At 47.2% G+C, this 16,470-nt stretch overlaps 2 protein-coding genes across 2 annotated transcripts in view; both read left to right on the top strand.

Moving 5' to 3' along the window:
• The window catches only part of LAMB4 (laminin subunit beta 4), a 56,731-nt gene extending 43,961 nt beyond the window's left edge, over window positions 1–12,770 (top strand). The window contains 9 exon segments of the mRNA XM_021384608.1: window positions 365–570; window positions 1,408–1,572; window positions 3,521–3,665; window positions 5,509–5,716; window positions 6,318–6,456; window positions 6,677–6,853; window positions 7,884–8,037; window positions 9,245–12,495; window positions 12,631–12,770. Coding sequence (XP_021240283.1) covers window positions 365–570; window positions 1,408–1,572; window positions 3,521–3,665; window positions 5,509–5,716; window positions 6,318–6,456; window positions 6,677–6,853; window positions 7,884–8,037; window positions 9,245–9,384 — 1,334 coding nt within the window. The 3' untranslated portion in view covers window positions 9,385–12,495; window positions 12,631–12,770.
• The window catches only part of LAMB1 (laminin subunit beta 1), a 41,961-nt gene continuing 38,375 nt past the window's right edge, over window positions 12,885–16,470 (top strand). Inside the window, exons 1-3 of the mRNA XM_021384607.1 lie at window positions 12,885–13,065; window positions 13,206–13,375; window positions 14,920–15,055. Of these exons, the coding sequence (XP_021240282.1) occupies window positions 13,029–13,065; window positions 13,206–13,375; window positions 14,920–15,055 (343 nt within the window). The 5' untranslated portion in view covers window positions 12,885–13,028. The remainder of the gene's footprint in view (window positions 13,066–13,205; window positions 13,376–14,919; window positions 15,056–16,470) is intronic.

Raw genomic sequence — 16,470 nt, 5'->3', positions numbered from 1 at the left:
TGAAAATGGGGAGGACAAGTGCTTCCGTGAGTCATAGGCACAGAGCTGATCACTTCAGTTTTACAAGTGTCGGGAACAGCTCTCCTGCCTAAACTTCAATTCTGAAGAATAACACAGGATCCACTGCGTTTTCATCTATTTTAGCAAGTGTTGTAGGTATTGATAACTATGCCTGTTTGGTAGTTGGATGAATAAAGGATTAAGAATCCTGAATGAGGAAATGGCAGTTTCTGTCCCTCCCTCCCGTCCCACATCAACCACCAGTAACAGACCTGTCACTCACGATTGGTCCAGAATTCAAGTAAATGCATGAATGCAATCAAATGCAATCAGCTGGTACTCAATGCTATTTCTATTGCTACAGAGGCTATCAGCAACATTAGGAAACACTCTGAAGTATCATTCCTGGCAGAAGAGAAAGTCCGTGAGACAACCCCAGTGGTAAGGCACTCGGAGCACACCCGGCAGAGCGTGCTTGCTGTGATGCACAAGCAGGCCTGGGAAGGGAGCAAAGTGCTGGAGCAGCTCAAACTGATCAAGATCCCTGACATCCAACACTTGGCTGAAAAAGTAGGTGCTGGGGGGTTGTAATGAGAGCTAAATAAAAACTTCCTTTCGATGCTGCTAGTCTTTTTTTTATTTTAAAAGAGTGATTCCATGCATTTTAAATTTGGAGAAAGACACTTCCCTGGCACAGACCTGCCGTCACATCAGATACAGCTGTAATTCCCAGCTGTGGTCACTACCACCCTTCTGGCAGCCATTGTTCCCAGGGCAGGCCCAGCACCAGGAACTGTTCAAGCACCTTCTAGTCTGCAAGGGTCTTCAGTGTAAATTCAGAAAGATTAACCCCAACCTTCTCTATCAGTGGCTTAACCTAAGCAGAGCAACCCTTGAGTAGATGAGGAGTGTTTGCATGTCCTTTGTAGCACCTGTGGGACAGGAAGGGACAAGAACTTTGTGCTGAACAGCAATGTGATAGCACTGCCAGTTCTGGAAGAGAACATCCACCTCAGCCTTTAGCCTCAGCATCTGTGTCAAAATGAATAGAGGCTTAGGCATGCAGTTGTGTTTTGGAGAAGTGATCTGGGTCCTTCAGAACCAACTGGATAGGCTTGGATGCTCCTTGGGCTGGAAATGGCATGGGAACAGTTTCAACCCTTTTGCCACAGAGTAAAACAAGGGTCTCTGTATAACACATAGAGCCCAACAGATGGCTCCTGGAAGGAGAGGTATGGAGCCACATCCTTCAAGTCAGGGAAAGGGATCATCTAATTGGCAGCGACATTATGGAGATACCAGACTATGTCTCTTTGGGAAAATCCCATGCAGTGTCCAGCATCCTTCCACCAGAGGTGTATCTCAGATACCCAGAGAAGATCTGACAAAATGTTTTCCTTATTGCAGATCTGTGGGGTGCCAGGAAACCATTCCTGCACTGCAGCAGCCTGTGGGGGAGAAACAAACTGCAGTGGAGCTCTTTCTCTCTCCTCCAGTGCATTCAGGAAAGCTGAGGAGACTGCTGTCTTGCTAACTAACTTGACTACTCAGCTACAGGAACCTGAGAATCAGGTATGTATATCAAAATTACATTTGTTCAGTGCATGGAGGATGGGACACTGGACAGTCTATTCCTGGGAAACATTGTTCATGAGCAGTGTCTCAGCTGTAAGTCAGGGAGCTGGTGCTTCCCATGGCACTGCTGCCTTTGCAAAGCAGGCTCTTCCTCTACTCTCCCTGGACACTTTTATATTAGGGAAGAAAAGTTGTTATAGCACTGACTTGGAAATTAGAGAAGCCCAGCTCACTTCCCAAACTTATTTCCAAAGTCAGAGGGGAAGATAAGGGTAGGGGTTCTGCCACTACCTTCACAGGGATAGAGTTGGCTACATCACAGCTATTCATCTGCGCTCCTCTTACAATGAGTGGAAAGAGTCAGGCAGCTCCAGCTTCATCTTATCCAGCCCAGCTATTTGTCTCAGGAAGCCATATTAATTACTTGAAAGTGCTTTTTTTTTTCTTTTTTTCTTCCTCCCCCCCCCCCCCATTGCATGAACAGCTGGCTTAGATTTGGATATCTGACTTGCGATAGCTAAAATGAGCAAAGATGAAGTAGTAAGTCCCAAATCTACAAAAAACTCATTTGCACCCCAGGCAAAGAGCAGTGAGTGACCTAGTGATGGACCCCATCCCTATGCCATAGACATATGATTCAGTGCCAGCAGTATTAGAGTCCAGTCCCACCAAGGGACAGTGTCTCTAACAATGCCTTCCTCTTCCTCGCAGCTGCCAAGGTCTCATGGGTCATGGTGTCCTGTGTCAATGGACTTGGTGACATTAGGTTAATATTGTCTCTATTTTCACTGGGAAAGATTCAAATAGTAATATTTGCCAGTAGCCCAAGAATGGACCACATTTATCCTGTTAAGATTATTGCTGTGCATACCATTAAGCTCAATGTATACAATTTTATGTTACTTTTATGTTTATCATTAAGGAATTTTTGCTGATAACTTCAAGCCAAAGATTTTCTACCCCCTATAATGTTTATAGAGGCATCAAGTATTCAGCTGCTCCAATTTACTGCAGAGGAGCAGTGAAAATAACTCAAGCAAAGTGTGACCAACACAACATGTAGAAAGGAAGCAAAACAGACAAATCCCAAAACGACATTTTGTTCTCATTAACAATCAGAGAGAATGCCTGTTACAATGATAAGCAAAAGCCATTTTCCAGTAGAAATGTCATTCTGCAGTGGCTTTGTCCCCTCCCTGCAGGGTGCCTGGGCATCCATTTCCTCCTTTTAGAATCCACACGACACTACTGCACAGCTAGCGGTGTAGAAATGAGCAGTTGGGAAACACTGAGGCCTGCAAACATGCAGGGACAGCAGTATTAGCCCTCCCGCAGACGCTGCAGAAGTAGAAACCATCACTGTTTATCTTGCTGCCTGGGGAAATGGGGAATTTCTTCCATTTGTACCTGCGTGTTTCCTTAGAGCAAAGCGCAGCCCCCAATAGAGCAAAATACTGTTGGAGTTTGATAATTAAATTAAAGCACTCAGTTAAATGATCATGGACATTAATTTAATGGCAAAATTTAACTTTTAAAGATAAGTATTAATTTCTAGCTTTCTTGTGGTTTTTTTTTTTTTAAAGTGTATTTTAACAGTAATTCCAGCATAGAAATTAAATTATATGCCCTTTCTGTAATGAATCTGATCAATGACATATCACAACATTGCAATGGAAAATAAGTCAGTGCATTTCCTTTAGAAACAGTTTGGTGGTTGCAAAGAGAAAAAAAAAATACTTGAATTTAGGCTTCTTCTGAGGCCAGACAAAGGCCATGATGTAACAATTTCAGGAGCTCCCCAAAGCAGTCTCCTACTCCAGGTGTTCTAAAGTCACATCAAGTGACTCCACCTGAGGCTCATTTCAAAGTGACCTGTGTGTCAGAGCTCAGCTTGCCAAGCAATGAATACAGAAAACACTACTGCTGTTTCTTATAGTATCTCCAGGTTGAAAGTATCAGAAAAATGGCAGAAGATGCCAAGCTGAAAGGCTCACGCTTCAATGGGGAACTGGAGAGAGTTAAGAACCAGATTAAAATTGACCAAGAAGTCACAAAGGAATTCATCAGAAAAGTGAAAAACTTCTTGTCAGGTAAATATACAAGGGGAGTTCTTTCTGACTCATTTTTCTTTAGTATATATTCAAATGTACTATAACAACAGATGGCTAGAAAGTCATTGAGCTGTATACATATCAGTTTTCTTGTCCACCTCCAGATCTGTGCATCTTTTTTCAATTTCTTTCTCTCTAGTGTTTCTTTCTCCTAGAGAACAATATTTTGTATTATTTTTTTCATAGATCTGCCACGTTTTAATTGTCATCTTTTCTTAATTTGCTTAAATTGAAGCAGGCAAGTAATTCCCTCAGTTCCTGGGCTAGCTGAGTAAAGGGCTACTAATATAATTTCATACAATGTATGATGTCCAGACATATTCAGTGCGTCCTCAAATTGTTATTCCACCCCCTTCTTCCTGGCCCATAGGGGCTCTCTGTAGGGAGCGTGGGAATTAGGACACAAAGTGACAAACTGCTCCATCTTCTCCATAAAGCTGTAACTCGAGGAATCAAAGGATTCTGGTAGAACTTCAGCCCTCACAAAAAAAATAAAACAATATATGCCCTAAAACCTTTTCCACCCTTGCAATTGCAAAGATGTTTTGTTGCTTGTTAGTATTTTTTTTTTAATCAGATGCACATAAAAGGACTTGAAATGTATTAGTATTTTCTGTAATCTCTTGCATGTAGCTGATCTCCTCATTCTCTAAGGACTGCATGCTGGCAATCCTTTGGCATTCACGCCTCTGCATTCAAACAGCAGTGAGGGCTGAGGACAGAGGACTCTCTTTGTTTAGGAATATTTAAGTTATTTTATAGAATTTGAAGGAAAAACTCGATTTAAGTTCTCAGTATTTCCATATCTTTGTTTGGTAGCAATTGACAACTTCATCCTTGGCCTTCTTTTGTGTTTCTTAGAAGACACATGGCATTTGCTAATAATTGCAGATACATTTCTTCATTAATTTTTGGCTTGTAAATCAAAGTTTATGCATCATGGTGGATGGAATGGATACAGCTACATCAAATCTACTGTACTGTACAGTGACGTACATGGTAGTTTTAGATGAATGTAATGTACTTCGACAGAAAACAGCTCTCAGAAATGCACAGTTGTTTGCACAGTAACTTTTATTTAATTCTCAATCAGTTACTTTGGAGCATTAGCACAAACACGTAATAGGTTTCAACTGCATTATCACCCAAGATCTTGTCTACAAAGGGAAGTGAGTAGAAAAAAGCCTTGATGATGAGACGTCACGAGGCATCAGCTCCTCTGTCCCTGTGTACCTGCCCCTCTTAGTACAGCTAGTACTGCAATGGGAGTACTTGGACGGGGAGTTGCTAAAATATGTTTTTCTCACTCTGAATTCCCACCCTATCTCAGCTTGGCCCAAATCCCCCTCTGCAGCTTAGCCTTCCTCATTAACCTGTGAAGGAACCACTTTCTGAGTGCTGTGGCAACTCCAGGGAATGGATTACCCCACTGGCTGGCTTGGAAAGCCTCACTCACAGCCTGGTCTCACCCAATGCCTCTTTGATCTGGGGGCCAAGGGAGAAATGGGCTCTGACACATCTGGCTGTGCTGTGCGCCTACTTAAAGCCCTCTGTGGGTTCAGTTCTGCATCAGAATTTTAATAACCCAGTTCAAAGTGGGTTCAAATCCTCAGTTCAGCCAGTTCTGACAACACTAACAGCAGTACCTGGAAGCGTAATATTAAATCACAAAATGTTGGAGGTAATTCTCTTACCCCCTCGCTGCGCTTGTCAGCTTTATTCTGCCACGTAACTTGATGTCTAGGCAACCATAACGATCCTTTGCATTTTGCTGGGAGGAAGCATGAGCTTCATAACATCTCAAGCTCAATTTCTGTTGCAGATGAGAGTGTGCCTCCAGAAGACATTGAGCAGGTGGCAAGTTATGTCCTGCAGATAAACCTTCCCCTGACTCCACGAGAGCTAACAAGCATGCTTGGCAAAATCAGAAGCGTTATGGCCCACTGTGAGAGGTACAAACTGAACACAAACAAGAGAAACAGGAAAATGGAAGTGGCTCAGACTCTGTTGGTGGAGGCACAGGCTGCTGAGTGAGTAAGCTGTTCCCTTATGATGTGCTAACTCCAGCTGAGATGGCACTGTGGGCAGTAGGACAGACCCTACCCCAGACACTGAGTGTCCTAGGAACTCTGGGGGGAAAGCTTAGATTTCAGACTGCTGCTTTCCAGCAGTGAGCAGCCACAATGGCCTGGGCTTCAGGATCTGACGTGCTGCAAGAGCTAGTAGCTCCCACCGGTTCCTGCTGGCTGAATGCAAAAGACCAAGGCAGCTAGGTGTTTCCATATGGGACCTGAGGGATCATCACCTCTGATCCCCTGGGAGATTTAAACGTGGGTGAGCAAGAACCAGTGAAAACTGAGGAGGAGGAAAATATGTTCACCTTGTAAATGAGCTTTCCTTGCCAGCAGCACTCCACCAGGCAGCTCGCAGCATCCATCCTTGCCTTCAGCACAGCAGTTAGTGCTCTCCCATGCAAGGCCCCTACTAGTGTTTTGCTTTTATGAACCACACTTTAAGGTTGTTGTTGATTTGAGGGAACATTTCTGCATGTTAGCATGGGTGTATTTGAAATGTCTTTGCTCTGCTCTCAACAACACAATGCTACGCATGCTTTCTATTTTTCCATTTTAGCAAAGCAGCTAAAGCTCTTCCCCCTGTGGACAAAATTAATGACAAACTAAAAAATGTTGTGAGCTCCCAAGGACGCTCCAAAAATGCCCTCATAAAGTTAAATGAAGAGATACAAGGAATCAGAGCACAAATCTCACAGGTATCTTGTTGTAAAGCTTTTAACTATTGAGTTTATTTCAATTTTTCCTTAATGTAACTGTAAAACAAAATCAGAATATGTCTCAGATACAATATCAATTCCACAACATACAAGGGTCTCATCTTGTCTGTCAGTTGCCATTCATCTCCTTCATTACCGAGCTCTGCAGGCAGGATGGACAAGGCATGAGAAACCACAGCCTCCAACTGTTCTGTTCCAGGCTGAGAACCAAATGAACAAGACAAGCGATGAACTCAGTGACTTTTCAACAAAGCAGTCCAATGTGGAAGATGAAATTGCCACACTGCAGATGAAAATGCTGATGAACAGGAATCAAGCTACAAATGTGAGAGTGGGGGCAGAAGCAGCATACAAGCAAGTTCAGAACATTGATAACGTAAGCCTTTCTGTCTCACATTAAAGGAAAAAAAGATTCCTTATATGTTAAATAGTATTATGGATTCAGATGTGTAACTGCGTTGCCTCGCTCTTCTCAAAACTCTGCTAAGTTTTCCTTATGCCACGCCATGTACAATTCCCTAGGTTAAATATCATTTCTTTTTTATTTTAAGGTTTCTAGCAGCTAACAATTCAGTTTGCTTGAATGAAAGAAAACATACACATCTATCTGGCTACTCCATGACATTTTTCCTTGCACTGTGTATAAGACTCAAAGTCACCATGGGCACCAGCAAACACAACAGAGCAAATCACAAAACCAGATATTAAAATATGTGAGTGATGGAAGCAGTCTGGCCATTCGTCTCGTGCTGTTCTCCATCAGAAAAAAACCCGGTGGGAGTTATGTGGAGGTTGGGGTTGGCCGGGTGCTTTTCAATAGTTCCAGTTTTTTGAGAATGCAGTGAGGCAGCTGGAAATTGCTAAAATGCTGTGTGAAGAGAATCAGACACTCACAGCTCCAAAGGCAGAGCATAACTGAGCATCCAGGTTATAAGAAACCCAGTAGAAATCTAAACCGCAGCCTCCTAGGCACCCTAAATAAGCACAAAATGGAAGTATCCAGTAAATATTCCAGCCAAAAAATGTTTTTTAAAAAAGATGCTAAAGGTAATGCATTACATATGAATCAAGCCTCATGGCAAAAATGAAACATAAAGAAAAGCCCTATCAAAATAAATAAAAACAGTGTAAGTTTTAAGAATCTTTAACTGTTTTTTTTTCTTTACATCTTCATCCTCATTGACACTCTAGATTCCTCCACTGGCAGTTTGTTTCATCAATTTATACCTGGTTTTGCAAAGCACTCTTCAGTGTGCACTTATGATGGATTTTTTTAAGGTTTAAGAGAGATTTTAAGCTTGGTTCAAACAGGTGATTTTTTTCTTTAACGCTTTTTTTAAAATACCCTTTGGTGTGCCAGGTAATTATGAGATATTCCTAAACCAAGTAATGGGGTTTTGTTACAGGAATTTGCTGACATTAAAATGAAGTACACCATTCTTCAAGACAAGCTGAAAGCAAAAGGATCTCCAAAAGTAACTCTAGAGAAAGTGAAGCAGCTGAAGGAAGAAGCAGAAAAACTGGCTGAAGAGACTGAAAAAAAAATTAAAAGAATAACAGGTGATGTTCTCCTTTCCATAGTAAGCAGAGGAAATAGTGGAAATTAAACTGGAAGCCTTTCCCACTGATATTAGCAGACCAGGTTCACCTGAAGTAGGGTTTAAAATAGTTTAACTAGTGGAAAATCACTGCTTGAAACTTCGCTAACAGTTTTCCAGTAGTTGAACTGGTTTGGCTAGTGTTTTTTTTCTGATATACGCTGGCTGCAATAAGCAGAGGTCAAGAAGTGTCCATAGAGACACTTGCAGTGATTTGACTCAGGCACTGTAAAAACAGGACACGTGCAAAATCTGTGCAGCCTGTCTCAGGCTCTCAGAGATGGGCTTTAAAAATGTAGCTGCAGATGCAGCCAGGACCTTTGATTTGGGCATTTGGACCTTTCACCTTTCCTCTGCACTCTGCCTTTTCTTACACTACCTGGATGACAACCTGTTATCAAGAGCTGCAGGTAGGAGTTTTTCCATCAAATAGAAAGTGCACATCCACACGCAGGGAGGCTGCAGGGCAAAATTCCAGTACAGCTCATATAATTGCACACGGAGGAACTAATTCTGCTTGTAGTGAAGGTCTGGGCACCTCCACTGGGAATCCTTGGGCATAGGATTCTGTTCAACATCCAAAACTACCATGTAATGTCAGCAGAAATGAAGCAGAAATTGCATCCCAGGAGCAAATCCCTCAGGACAGGAGCCAAATAAATATTTTGAGCAGGTACTTTGAAAAGAAGTATTGAGAGAATTGCAGTCTCTCCAAACGCCCATGCATTGGGAACAGACAGTGAATAGTGTTACTGACTCACTGCCATTATTTTCTCATTGGTTTAGCTTCACAGGTATTAGGAAAACACTTCTGTAAAGAAGGAAGACCTAAGCCTATTACATCCAAATTTTATAGGCTTCGCATACATGGGTAGCTACACTGCTCCTGTGGATGTTTCCATTTAAACCAACTGCTTTAAGAGCTCCATGTCCTGCCCTGTCGTAGCTGACAGACAAAAGCACATGCTGAGAAACAAACTGTTTTAAAGCCATCGTGTTTTTCTCACTGTCCAGAAGCCAGGCTTTTCCCTCCAGTTGCATATATAACATTCCCCATTTGAAATGGGCTTATTGGCTACAAAACTGCTGGGAAAAGGAACACTGTTAATCCCTGGATTTTGCTTACACAACAAATATGTGCATTGCCGCATGTGACTTTACTCTTACAGATTTGGAGAAGAAGCTTCAGGACCTGAATCAAACCAAGCAAGACAAGGCAGAGCAACTCAGACGACTAGAGGAACAAGTGATAGCTATTAAAAATGAAATCACAGAGCAGGAAAGCAAGTACTCAACATGCAAAAGCTAAGGGCTGGGCAGGTAAAGTGCAATCGAGGCCTCTGTGTTTACCACCTCATGAGCAGAAGGTGGCTGTCCTCTGCTTGTATGTTTGAAGGTGTGTACAGTATGTTGGTGTGGGGAATAACGTAACTTCATCTTGGTTTTTAGTCTGAGTTTATATGGAATATAAACAACTTTTAATAAACTTTTAATAGAACATCCAGTTAAGTAATCAGGACACAGTCTTGAAGGGAACTCAAAAATTCACTGCTGCCAACAGCCTGTGACTTCTCATTGCAAGGGGCTGAAAACCATAGAATCATTAAGGTTGGAAAAGAGCACTAAGATCATCTAGTCCAGTCATCGACCCATTCCCACTGTGCTCACTAACCCACGTCCCCCATCTCCAAGTGGCACTCAAATGCCTCCAAGGACAGTGACTCCACCACTTCTCTGGGCAGCCCGTTCTAGTGTATTACCAGGGAAGTGGTGGAGTCACTGTTCTTGGAAGTGTTCAAGAAACATTTAGATGTTGCAGTAAGGGATGTGGTTTAGTGAGGAAATATTGGTGGTAGGTGGACGGTTGGACTTGGATGATCTTGGACGTCTTTTCCAACCTCGGTGATTCTATGATATTAGGACACATGGACTCAAATTCTAAAGTTGAAAAAGGAGGATTTGTAAGAGACCTCCAACAGCTGCCTTAGAGATGGCTCCCAACACCCTCAGATGTGTTGCTGAACCCTCCAGGTGCCTGGGGCTGCCTGCAGACCAGGACAGGGCCTTGCTGAGACAGAGTAGGGGAACACCTGACCATCAGGGAGACCCCATGTGTTCACCAAAACCACGCTGGGCCACCAGGAGAGGCGGGTGACAAGCAGCAAAGCCTCCAGTGCCCGCTGGATGGCAGTGCACAGATGTTTAACGCCGAAATCAGCTCTGAAATCATTGCAGTACCTCTTCTATGTGTGTTCATAAGGGGCGGCCCACGTTTTTAACACACCCTACAGCTTGAGAACACCCCCAGCATTTCGGCCTAAGCCATGGAGCTGAAGGGTGCACAATTTGAAGAAGTTTCTCAGCAATTCCCCTACAGGTGGTGCTTCACAGCAGTCAGGATTAGCACAGCAGCTCATTGTAGCCATACAAAATACAAGATTCGTCCCACATTTTAGTTTAGAATTAGTTTCTAATCTAAAAAGTAGACAGGGGTTAGGTAAAGGCTATAGGAAGCCTAGAGTTTTAGAAAGGCCAAAGGGAGCAAGGCCTCCATTTCAAAATCCCACCCTTGGTACTCCTGGAACTGAGCAGAGCAACTCCAGCTTTCCCTCGGTAAAAATGAGCCATCCCCATCTGCGCTGCCCCACAGGGAGTGCCCACTCATCGTGGGCCGTGTGTGCAATGTGAGGAGCCGGGCACTGCCTCCATGGGTTCTGAGGCGGCCCGGTGCCAGCAGCGCACCTACAACAAGCCTCATGTGAGAGCCAGCCTCGTGTCCACCCAAGGAGATGTAACCTCTGCAGTTATCAGCGTTAAAAGCATCTGTATATGGTGGGGGGCTTAGATAGGAACTGCTGGCACAGAGATCTCAGTAACGTTCTGCGATTCCAACCAGCTGCACACCAGGCAGCGCGCCACGTGCACTGCAGCTCCTGCTGTGACAACAAAAGCACCAAACTGTAACCTTGATGTGACCCAGCAAAGGCACATGCTGGCCGGTGCACACAGAATTTGTGTTCTACCTCTTCCTGAATTCTTGCACTTCAAAAAAATCACCTGTGAGAGGCAATAAAGCAGGCCTGGAGAGGAGATGGATCCACGGGCAGAAACTTTTAAAGTGTTTTTGCAAAGTCAGTCTGTGTGCAGATGCTTGATCTGGATCAAACCCACTCGTTTCAGTCCCCCCCACCTCCAGTTCTCGTGGACACAACATTTAACCAAAACCATGTGAAATCAAATAGATAATCAAATAGGATCTTGTCAGTTTTTGCTGGGCATTCAACAACAGCCATGCTACAACGGGCAGTAAATTGGGTCTCACTGAGGTCAGAGACAACCCTGAGCCAGGCACAGCACAAGCGGCTCCATGGGCATGCTCAGCCTGTGTTAGCTCCAGAGAGGACAGCAGTTCTGCAAGACCATGAAAGAGAGAAAAAAAGGAGCAGAAAAATTCAGTAAAAGTTAGAAAAATATGCAACAGAAAAGCATCCAGTGGAAATGAAACACTGCTGTTGCACACAGGCAGGCAGAACGTGGCAGAGCACCTTCTGCCCCTTACTGCTGGAGCTCACTGACCAACAGTAAAGCATTTGCTAAGTAGGACAAGTGCAGTTGTTGTATTGAAACTAACACAAAGCCATGCCGTGATTTGCTTGACTGTGAAATTCTATGAGTTCCATGAATTCAAAGACCACATTGCAAAAGAGGTTTAGAATAACAATACCTCAATACCTGCCCTACCAGCTAAGACTGGTTTAATTTCCTGGGCATCTTTAATGAAACACAGCCATGAAATCTTCGGTGGAGAGCCCTGGGTTATGTTCCAGACCTGGTGTTTAACCTTTAGGGCAAGCCACTTGCTATCTCTCTGTTTCTGCTTATCCATCTGTGAAACGAGAGCGAGCATATTTACCTACCCGGCAGGGTTTTGTGGGACGCAGCCCGCCACATGCTTCCATTCAGCGACTGCAAACAGTGAGGGCAAAGTGTTCTTGAGGGACACCGGTACCTGGCAAAGCTTTACGCACCAGCTGCGCGTGCACAACACACCTTGTGCGCAGAACTGAGGACCCATCTCAGGATACCCAAGCGCACGGGATCCTCCATTTCCAGCCTCATCGCTTTCCCGGAGCAGCAGCCGCAGCAGGAGGACAAACGCTCCAGCTCCAGCCCGCTGCTGCACGGCACAGGCGAGCAGCAGAGCTCCCGCTTCAGTAACAAATTGCTCTGCTCTCCTCAAACCATCCCTCCACCATCCCGTGCCGCGTGTCTGCAGCTAGTGAGAGGCAGCCTGCGGCCTCTCCTCCTGCTTCGCGGCCACCGAGCGCTGCACGCGATGGTTGTGGCCCTTTGCCGGGCCGTGGCCCTTTCCCGCAGGGCGGTCAGCATCCCTTGCCTGGCCGGGGACGGCAAGCAGCAGGTAGGGCGGTCTCAAAGCCCCATTCCCACACTGTTTCTCCGCTGACAGCATTTCTGGGGAGCGTCGCCCCGTCGGGGACGCTCATCCCCAAGCCGGAGCACGCTCCCAGCACGGACTCCCTTCCACTCCCACTAGGCTGTCAGCTCGCGAGCCCGGATTACAGACGGTTCTCTGCCCCCTGCCGCCCCGCAACCCGGGGCCGCTCTCCCCGAGCCGCACCTCGACGACCGGCTCCTCCGCTGCCCACTCGCCGGCTGCACGGCTCCGGCGGGGCCCCTCGTTGGGAGGGGCCGTGCTAGGCCCGCCCCGCCGTCGGGCCGGGAGCGCCGTGCAGCCGGGCCCGGCCCGGCCCCGCGGGGGCGGCGGGGCGGAGGGGGAGGGCCGGGGGCGCCCGGCGGCGCGGAGCCGTTCGCGGGGAGCCGCGTGGAGCAGCAGCGCCTGCGTGCAGCGGTGACTCTGAGGCTGTCGCCGGCGCGGAGCTTCCGGAGCGGGGGTCCCGTCCGGTCCAGACCCGTCCCGTCGCGCCGCTCGCCATGGGCCGCCTCTCGCTCTACCTCTGCTGCTGCCTCGGTAGCCCCCGCTCGGCCCCGCTCCCTCTCCTATTCGCGCTCCCGCTGCCGTCTGGGCACGGGGAGCCCCAGTCCCGCGCGGGGGGCTGCGCTGGGCCCGGCCTGACGGCGCTGCCCCCTCCTCTCCCCTCTCTCCCGCAGCGCTCCGGGTCGCGGCGGCTCAGGAGCCCGAGTACAGCTACGGCTGCGCCGAGGGCAGCTGCTACCCCGCCACCGGCGACCTCCTCATCGGCCGCGCCGCCCGCCTCTCCGCCTCCTCGACGTGCGGCCTCCGCCAGCCCGAGCCCTACTGCATCGTCAGCCATCTCCAGGTGAGCGGCGCCGTGCCGAGCCCCCGGGGGGAGCCGCGGGCGGGGGGAGCCCCGCGCCGTCGGGGCCGCGATGCGGGAGCGCAGCCCGAGGTGGCTCTGTGCCGTCAGGCGAGTCGGTGAGACGGAATGGGCTGCGGTTGAGTTCAGCTAGTGCTTTTCCCTTATTTCAGCCTTGCACGGAGCCGTCTAGACAGCTTCCTGGTGGCAAGTGGTCTGTAGTGTTCGGCCGCTGTTTCCGTAGCATAATTACATTTCTGCGGGCTGCGACGAATGGGACACGAGTCGGGTCCATCTGTGGGAAACACAAAGGCCGTTGCTGCTTAAGCTTGAAAGCTCTGCGTTCAGCAGAGATGGGGGATAGGAATGGAATTTCGGCAATCGGCAGCTCGGTTGTACGGAAAGTAAGGGTATAGCCTCGGGGCAGGGCTCCTGCGGAGACAATGGAAGCAGATTCTGCCACTCTGAAGGAGCACCGCTCCCTTCTGTGCCCGGAGTTACCAGCCTCGCCCCGTCGTGTCTCGCTGCGCTGCTGGCGTTGGCGCCGGCCTCAGCCTTGGGATCAGCGTCCGAGGGCATATCAGCGCCATGCTGCAGCCAAGTAACAAAGGCACTTTGTTGGATTTTGCCATCCCCAAAATGCTGAGGTGCCGAGGTGCGGTTTATGTCCAGAAGCACCACTTCGGGAGTAGGTTTGCCTGCGTTGCTGATGCCGCAGCCCCACTCCAGCGTCTGCCTGATGTGTCTGTGCCTACTTCTGAGCTCTGCCAGGCTGCAGTGTGGGAGTATCCCCTTTGTGCCATGGGGCCGAGCAAGACCAGTCCTTATGGGATGCAGCTTTGCAGCTGCTCAGGGACAGGGATGAGGTCGGTGAGATGGAGAGTTTGCTTGGTGCAGACCTGGTGCCCTGGTGCGGTGAAGAAGTGCACATCCAGCTTCCCAAATGGTGCATGTCATGCTTGCACCCAGTGGGGTTTTTATGGGCATGTCTTGTAGGCTGTGCAAGTTGGGTTTGTGGGAGCAGGTTGGGATTGCAATCTGGAGTGAAGTGTCGGTAGGAGCCTGAAAAGTTGGATTCAGAGTGGAGACATTGGTTGCTGAATGCCACTGGGCTCTCTGCGTGCACTGGAGATGACTGATGTGGAGAACTCAGGTCCCCACGTGAGCTCCGAAGAGCCAGGGTTAGTTCACATATGTGGCTTTGTATGCATGTTTCAGTTCAAGGATTTCTGGAGGTGCTGCCTCTGATTGGGAGCTCTTCTGTATGTTGGCAGGGATTTCCTGAATCTGCAGCTTAGATAGAAAGCATACCACCCATAAAAGTACAGTTTATGGAATTCCTGGCATATTTTCCATTTGGCATTTTGCATCAATTCATAAAGGTAAATACACTTATCAATTAATTGAGAAACAAAGCACCACACCTTTGATGCCTCCCACAGGCAAAATGCATGGAATGTAATATGAATGAAAAATACTCTTATCTGCAGGAAGCAACTATTGCCCCATGGATAAAATCAGTAATGCTGGTTATCTTGCTGTTCCAGGAGGACAAAAAATGTTTCACATGCAATTCTGAGGACCCCTTCCATGAGACTCTCAATCCCCGCAGCCATCGCATTGAGAACGTGGTCACCACATTTGCTCCAAATCGCCTGAAGCTTTGGTGGCAATCGGAAAATGGTATGCGGTGTGTCTAGGAGCTGGGTCCCAAGTGCTCTCCCTCCCTTTGTCTGCGGTACCTCTGTGTTTGCTATTAGCTCAGGGCTGGTAATTACTGCTGAGGGAAGGATCATGCTGTTAGCGGAGGGCTGAGTAAAACGCGGCTTTTGTGTGTCCTGGAGCGGCTGCATATCCGTAACAAAACCCCGTGAGCCCTCCAGGAGTGCTGGAAAGAGCTCTCCCGCAGCTTGTTAGAATCCTTTCCTAAAAAGAGAAGCTCCCAGTGCGGCTCCAGGCCCTCCTCATGTCTGGGCAGGAGAGCGGAGCAGCCTTCCAGCAGTGCGGATCCTGGGCAGCGCTGCCAAGGAAGGGCTCACCGCGGGGCTTCCCCATGCTGCTAGGGCTGCTGGCTGCTGTCCTGCTGCCACGAGCCTGGGTTCCTGCTCTTGTGTGCCAAATGGCTACACTAATGCCAGAAATGAGCCAGCAAGTTAAAAAACTCAACAAGCTGCTTGTTAGTTTACTGGCTTTTTATTTTACTTTTTTGCCCTTCCTCTGCCTTTCTGGCTTTTATGGTTTTGCTTTTGGCATGCTTTCCTATAGAAAGCAAGGCATCTAGATTTTCATCCTGCCCCAAAGCCAGATGGACGGGATGGGATTCCTGCAAATGCGTTGGCAGGAGCTATTTGACTCTGTTAAAATGACTTGGTAATGTTTATAGCATTTCTGTTGCTCGGTAGAGAAGAATTTTCCCTAAATCCTTTTTAACCATATAGATCAGACTACCGAGCCGCTTGTCCCTACTGGTTCTCTTCTAGCATTCCAAATAATACATGCTTTTTGCAACAGGCTTGGCAGCATCCACACAGAAAAGTTCTTAGCTCATAAGGTCATGAAAATGTCCTTCAACAATGAAAAACAAATGATTCTTTCTGTCCAATTCATGTTTTCCTCCATCCAGGCATGCAACAGAAGGGACCACTGCTGTACACTGCACGTCAAGTCACGACTGGTTGAAAATTTAAGCGCTTTGTTGGTGTATTCATTTCATTTCTTACCCTTCCTGCTCTCTGTAAATCTCACTTGATTTTTCTTAATATTTCTGACTACAGCATAGTACTCAACTGATTTGAGAGCTCTTTTCACATGACAAAATAATATTTGCAACTTTTTCTTTCTGTACAGAGTCCTTGATCATAGGTAGTCACGCTGTACCATTTGGAAAACCTTTTGCTTATCATGGTTTCCAAGCCCTTGTGACTGCAAAGCAGGGCTGGGGTGGTTGGTTTGGGAGTATTTCGAAGAAGAGATTTTAAAGAAACAGTTCATGTGTCCAGATGGACAGGAAAGTCCAGAGTGAGCGAAAAAAGGTGGGAAGCACTCCCCACGAAGTGAGATGCGGGGTGTCAGGACTGCAGAGGGTCACGACTGGCTTG

Source organism: Numida meleagris, chromosome 1 (assembly GCF_002078875.1).
Source record: "Numida meleagris isolate 19003 breed g44 Domestic line chromosome 1, NumMel1.0, whole genome shotgun sequence".
Classification (NCBI taxonomy): domain Eukaryota; kingdom Metazoa; phylum Chordata; class Aves; order Galliformes; family Numididae; genus Numida; species Numida meleagris.
The sequence above is the reverse complement of the archived record's forward strand: the minus strand, read 5'-3'. Positions and strand labels throughout refer to the sequence as shown.